This window comes from Brassica oleracea, chromosome C3 (genome assembly GCF_000695525.1).
Source record: "Brassica oleracea var. oleracea cultivar TO1000 chromosome C3, BOL, whole genome shotgun sequence".
Taxonomy (NCBI): Eukaryota; Viridiplantae; Streptophyta; class Magnoliopsida; order Brassicales; family Brassicaceae; genus Brassica; species Brassica oleracea.
In genome coordinates this window covers 60,984,047-60,990,704 of record NC_027750.1, presented here as the reverse complement: position 1 = coordinate 60,990,704, position 6,658 = coordinate 60,984,047, and the positions used below count along the sequence as shown (strand labels likewise).

At 39.8% G+C, this 6,658-nt stretch overlaps 2 protein-coding genes across 2 annotated transcripts; one reads left to right on the top strand and one right to left on the bottom strand.

The window, feature by feature from the left end:
* Positions 1-2,227: 2,227 nt before the first annotated feature.
* Positions 2,228-3,055, top strand: LOC106331136 (inositol 4-methyltransferase-like). The gene is made up of 2 exons (XM_013769468.1): positions 2,228-2,735; positions 2,838-3,055. Exons 1-2 carry the CDS (start codon positions 2,228-2,230, stop codon positions 3,053-3,055), a joined length of 726 nt encoding a protein of 241 aa, XP_013624922.1.
* Positions 3,056-3,173: 118 nt separating this feature from the next.
* LOC106331135 lies at positions 3,174-5,332 on the bottom strand. The gene is made up of 3 exons (XM_013769467.1): positions 4,806-5,332; positions 4,135-4,713; positions 3,174-3,903 (listed from the first exon to the last, which is right to left on the bottom strand). The coding sequence occupies exons 1-3, from the start codon at positions 5,330-5,332 to the stop codon at positions 3,174-3,176; spliced, it is 1,836 nt and encodes a 611-aa protein (XP_013624921.1).
* Positions 5,333-6,658: the final 1,326 nt, after the last annotated feature.

Here is a 6,658-nt window from a genome sequence, read left to right as displayed (position 1 = left end):
GACTGGGTACCTTCATCTTCTCTGGTACGGCCACAAGAGAAACGGCTTTGGCAATCGACGATTAGGTTTCTATGCTAAGCAAATGTAGAAACTTATACGAAAAATAATTAAGGGGATTTATTTGGTTTATATTCTAAAGAATTTATGGCCACTTTATTAGTTTTGTTTAAAATTTTCTTTAGATACTAGGTTAATACCACGCCTTGCGAAATAAGATTATGTATATAAATGATTTCTACGTATGATTATTTTATTTTGTGTTCATTTACATATTATGAATATAATTAAATTAGATTAAAAATACAAATCAAAACAATACCTCTTGTTAATTTATAATATGTTTTGGTAAATATATCAAAACAATTGTTTTATTTATTTTATATAGTATATAACTAAATTTCATTGATATTGACATAATATATAGTATTTTAATATAAATATTTATTATCGAAACTTTCTACTCATATGCCATTATTAACATTTGTATATTTGATGTAACAAAAAAATTAAACCATTAATCATAAAATTTTTAATGTGAGATTTTTAATACAACTTTCAAAATTAAAATATTAAGGTTTTAATATTTTTCAATGCAAATTTTGAAATTAACTTATTTATGTAATTTTTATATTCTATATTTAATGTATTTTTATATGTTATAGTTTAATTTAAAACTATATTAATATATAATATGAATATCTATTAAATGAGACTTCATATTCATACGATTTTATGATTATTTGTATCTTATTATAACAAAAAAGATTAAACTATTGATCACAAAATTTTTAATGTGAGACTTTTAAAAATTTTAGTAATTTATAGTTGTTTTGAAAAATTCAAAATATAACATATAAAAAAATCTAATTTTTATTATATGGTTAATGTGATTGTTTAATTTTTTTTAAATAACATAAAATTAAAAAAATGAGAGTATACAAAATTGTTATCAAATCTTTATTATTCATAATCATTCATTGTCATATATATGTTAATCATATTAGGTAATTTCGTAGCTTTTATTTAAGGAAAAAATGAAAAATATTATTTTGTACACTACTAATCAATTTGATAGTTATTTTAATAAAAATATAATATATGTTTAGATGAACTAACATATTTTTCGAATGATTCTAAATGTTTGACTCAGTGGTTATATTCTGTAAATGCTCTTTTGCCTTCTACTTTTTGGTTTTTATTTATCGTGTTTGGTCTTCTCCTCATCTAATTCTTTTGCATCTGTTCTCTTTCACAAGATGTCCCACCCCCTTACTACGTCTTGGTCTAACAGTATTATATATCTTCATAAGCTGGTAGTTTCGTTTAGGATAAAAGAAAATCAATATCATTAAATGTAAACGAAAAAAATCAAACGTAAACAAATAGTTGTTGGTTTTTAGTTATTATGCAGACATGCAGTTAAACCTTTGTGGTATGCTCTCTTTTCACTTTTCATTTGCAAGTTGCACATGTCTCCACTCCTCGTTAGATATTATTGCGCGTGGGCCATCCAGTTTATTACCAGATTTGTAATGGATGTTGATTTGTTCCAGTGCCGGTCCAGAACAATTTGGCGCCTAAAGCAAAATTTCGAAAATATGCCCTTTGGAAGTATTGAACTCAGCACCTCTTGGAGATATAAAAGCCTTTCAGCCACTATACTAAAGAAATTACTTGAATCTGATGCCCCAAATGTTTTTATAAATTTTGGCGCCTAAAGCTCTTGCTTCATGTGCTTTAGTCCAGGGCCAGCCCTGATTTGTTCCGAACCATGAGATTAGCGTCACTCTCGAGGTTGTGCCGAACCAAGAGATTGTGACAATCCGGATATGTATATAGTATGAAGGTTACGTTGTATTCTTCATCAAGTAAACATGAATTACTTACCTTATTTCCTTATCATATTACATCGATAAAATATTATGATATATTTTCTTCATATATTTACTTGATTTTAATTGACGCAAGCAACTTTTAGACCATTTTTAAATATATTTTGCATAAAATATTATAGTCATAATATTTTTCAAAATAACTGACGATAATGGTTTCATTAATCCGCATGAAAATATTAGGCATAAACATTGGATCACCGGTCACCAAACCAAATGTCGGTACACTTGGTTTGATATCCCTATAAAATGGCACCAAGGGCAAATGTTGAACTCACCCTCTCTTCCCATCTCTACCTCATCTATCTTGTTCAGTTACCAGCCAAATAACAACAATGAAAAACCATCTTCAAGATCCCTTAACCAGTCACTTGAATCCCTGTCTAACCAAAAAAGAAGAACAAGCTGACCAAGAAATGATGAGCTTACAAGCATTGAAGATCACAACCACATTGGCTTTCCCCATGATTTTCAAAGCTGCTTTAGATCTAGGCGTCCTTGACACAATTGCTGCCAACGGCAAAGATGTGTGGTTCTCGTCTTCAGAAATAGCTTTTGGTCTACCAACCAAGCCCACCAACCCCGAGGCGCCAATGTTGCTAGACCGAATGTTACGATTACTCGTCAGCCACTCGGTTTTGAAGTGTCGTATAGTTGAAACCGGAGAAAACAATCTAACTGGAAAGATCCAAATGGTATATGCAGTCGAGCCAGTTTGCACGCTTTTCTTAAAACATGGTCATGATGAGTCGGGTTCACTCATGTCCCTATTCATGGTGCAGCATAGCCAAGTCTATTTTGAAACTTGGTACGTATTTTATTATTTGAAAATAGGCATGCCAAGTTAGTAGTTTATACTCAATCGTGTTTAATCGGTTAATAACCTTCTAACTACACCAATCTTCGATAAAGTGCTCATTATTCACACTTTCTCCAACATTGTAGACATTGTAGTAGACATTGTTACAGCAATAGAACCAAAACATGGCGACCTTTTCTCCAACATTTTTTTCAGCATGGACATGTTGATGTTAACACACTGTTCAGGTGGTAAAGAGAGGTCTTTCTCTCAGTTTGAAGCTTTAGCCATTCCTTCAGGTTTTCTTAACTGTGAAATCATTTGTATTGCATTTTCACATTGTGTTATTGAATTCCACAAATAGATGTAAAGTTTACAAAGCTAAGCAACAATTGATGGATCCTATCTGCGGAAATTATAAACTTTTTTTTTTTGAACACCAATATTATAAATGCGAAGGAAAACGGTCCAGCAGCAGAGAGTTAGTTGGCTGTGGCCAAGTACAAGACTGATTTAGCAAGTGAATCAGCCATAACATTAAGGTTCCTAGGAATAAAAGTAAACACAATGCAGTCAAAGGAGAGTGATAGATGCTCGATGTCCCGAGTGATTCCGTAGAGCTCTGTCGGGTGATACGTCGAGGTGATAATAGCCACGAGGGCTTGACAATCTGATTTTAAGCAGATTCTTGAGTACCCCGCTTCGAGGGCATGGAGGAGCGCTGATCTTACAGCTAAGGCTTCCGCCATTAGAGGGGACACTGTGTGATCAAAGGTTGCCGTCCCCTGTAGTAACCGTTCATCCTGATGATCTGTGAAAATCCAACCACAATCTGCCCTGTTTGTCGTCGCCTGCCATGCAGCATCAGAACAGCAGAAGATCATACCTGTCGTTCCTGCTGGTATAATATTCATTTGGCTCTGTCCAAGTGGAGGCGTGGGCGAGCTTAGTTGGGCTTCCGTCCATTCCCTTGCGTTCTTGATTGATCTCGAGGTAATGTCCACAGGTAGAGAGGCTCTGTTCTCGAAGATATGATAGTTTCGCGCCGTCCAAATTCCCCAGCATAGCCACGGGAATAGATTTCCTGTCACTCCCAGCGGTGGGAGGTTGATCTGTCTCGTCGAGGCCATGAAGGCTTCACTGAAAGATGCACAGTCTGATGGATTGAAATTCAGTTTCCAACAGTGTGCTGTCCATATCTGCCTGGTGAAGCTGCAGTGTAAAAAAACATGGTCGGTTGTTTCAAATTCCGCACAGTGTTTACATGTTACGTTGGAAAGAAGTCCTCGCTTTGCTAAGTTCTCCCCCAAGGCCAGAGCTCCCTTAACTATTTTCCAAAGAAATAATTGAAGTTTTGGGGATATTTTAGCTTTCCATATGGCTTGGTAGAGGCTTTGGTTAGGAAACGGTCCCGTTTGGTCCATTGTGATTGCAATATAGTACCCCGATTTAGCTGTGTAGTTACCCGACTTTGATGCTAACCAACCAAAGGAGTCTGGAGCTCCCAGCACACTTGGTTTAATGCTCATGATGTTAGGCAGGTACTGTGGCAGGAGGCTTACTATTCTAGTTACATTCCACTCTCGGCTGCCTCGGCAGAGAAGGTCCGCGACCACAAGATCCTGGTTCTCTTCACATACCGGTCCTATAGGTCTCATCGGTGTCGTCATCCTGAGCCACGGGTCTTTCCAGATCCTCGTACTCTCTCCATCACCTATGACTTTGCTCAGATTAGTCAGTAACAGGTTTCGTCCTTTTAGGATCCCTCGCCACCCGTGAGATGCTGTTTTCGGTGATTCCACCTGAAGGAACGGCGCTTTGCTGCAGTATTTAGCACGCAGGATTTTGGAGAGTAGACAGTCCGGTTTAGAGACGATCCGCCACGCCTGTTTCGCGAGTAGGGCTGTGTTGAAAGCTTGAATGTCGCGTACTCCTAGCCCCCCTGCTGCTTTTGGTGTTGTGATTACTTCCCATGCCACCCAACACATTTTCTTCTTATCTGGCTCAGCATCCCACCAGAACCTTGTAAGCACAGATTGTATCCGGTTACATAGGATGGAATCGGTGTGAGTACAGCCTTCAACATAACAAGTTTCCCTGCGCTTGAAAGGTGCCTTGAAGCCCAGCTAACCGCCTTTTGTCTGATGCGATCTACAATGTTTGTGAAGAGGTCTTTCTTGCGGCGTCCGAAATGTTCCGGTAGTCCTAAGTACTTCCCTACTCCTCCTTCCTGCTCAATCCCAAGGTACTGTTTAACACGTTGCCGTATTGCCTGCGGGGTCCTGGCCGAGAAGGATATAGAAGACTTGGCCGCATTTATCAGCTGACCAGACGACACTCTATACTGATGCAAAATGTCTACCAAGGCAGCGCAGCTCCTCTCATCAGTGTCCAAAAAGAACATTGTATCATCTGCAAATAGCAAATGGTTCAGTCGAGGCGCCGGCGTTGCCACTCTAAGGCCTGACATATGCCCACTCCGTTGTGCTCTTCGACAAAGCCCCGAGAGTACTTCACCACACAGGATGAAAATGTATGGTGATAAGGGGTCGCCTTGTCGGATTCCTCTAGACGGAATGATCCTGCCGTGTACCGAGTCGTTGACGAGGAAGGAGTATGAGACGGACCACACACATTGCATGATCAGGTTGACGAATGGTGCTGCAAATCCGAACCGGTTCAGGACTGTCTCGATGAAGTGCTATTATAGCCTATCATAGGCTTTACTCATGTCTGTTTTGACGGCCATCGAGCAATGAATCTCTGCTTCTGACGTCTTAAGAGTGTGGAGAATTTCATGCATGATGAGAACGTTATCCGAGATGGCTCTTCCGGGTACGAAGGCTGACTGCGTTTCAGAGATGATGTCCTGCAGTATAGGCTTTAGGCGCAGAGAGAGTATCTTCGTGATGACTTTGTAAGACACATTGCACAGCGCAATCCGGTGATAGTCAGATACCAGCTTCGCTCCTGTTATCTTAGGAATGAGACGCACGTACGTAACATTGGTAACCGGCGGCAAGCTTCCTGTCCGGAAGACTGCTTGTACCTCTGAGATCAAAGCTGGTCCAATCGTGCTCCAATTAGAATGGAAGAAGCTTGCGGAGAATCCATCCGGCCCCGGTGCTTTGTCCGGATGAATGAGAAAGAGAGCATTTTTTATTTCTGCAGCTGTAGGGATGGAACAGATATTCTCGTTCGTATCAGGTGCGATGGAGGGTGAGAGGGCAGATCCTACTATCTCGACAGTAGATACTAGGTTGGAATTCGTGATGTCAGAGGAATATATGCCCGCAAAATATTCTTTTATCTGGCCCGCAATCTGTTCCTCTTCATAGTACGCTGTACCCGCTGCGTCTTCGATAACGGTCATTCTGTTTCGAGCTCTACGTCCTTTGGCGATCGCGTGAAAATACCCGGAATTCTTATCCCCTAAGAATAACCACATGATTCTGCTCTTTTGTCTCCAGAATTCCTCTTCTGCCTTGTATGCCACCATTAGGCTGTGATTGAGGTCGTATATCACTTTATCGTCACCCTGGGGGTCAGACATAACACATAACAGCGTCCAGTCTCAGTTTAAGTTTGTTGATTTCCTCCTTACTGTTGAACAACTGCTCTCGGGTCCAGACAGTGATAGCTCGTCTGCACATTGCTAGTCGAGTGTTGACGGACACACCTGGATTAGCATTCCAAACCTCAGCTATTAACTCCTTAACAGTCTCATTCCCTCGAAGTCTGCGATCATACCGAAACAGCCGGTTTCTATTACATTTTCCTGAGTCAAAAACTGTGAGCACAGGTCGGTGGTCTGATCCTTCGAAACCGAGGTATTGGCATCTGCCCGTAGGAAATCTATCAGACCAAGCCGGGTTGACCAGTGTTCTATCCAGTCTGCAGTAAACAAGATGACTATGCCGCTTGCCTCTCCATGTCAGAGATATACCAGAGTGCTTGAGGTCGAACA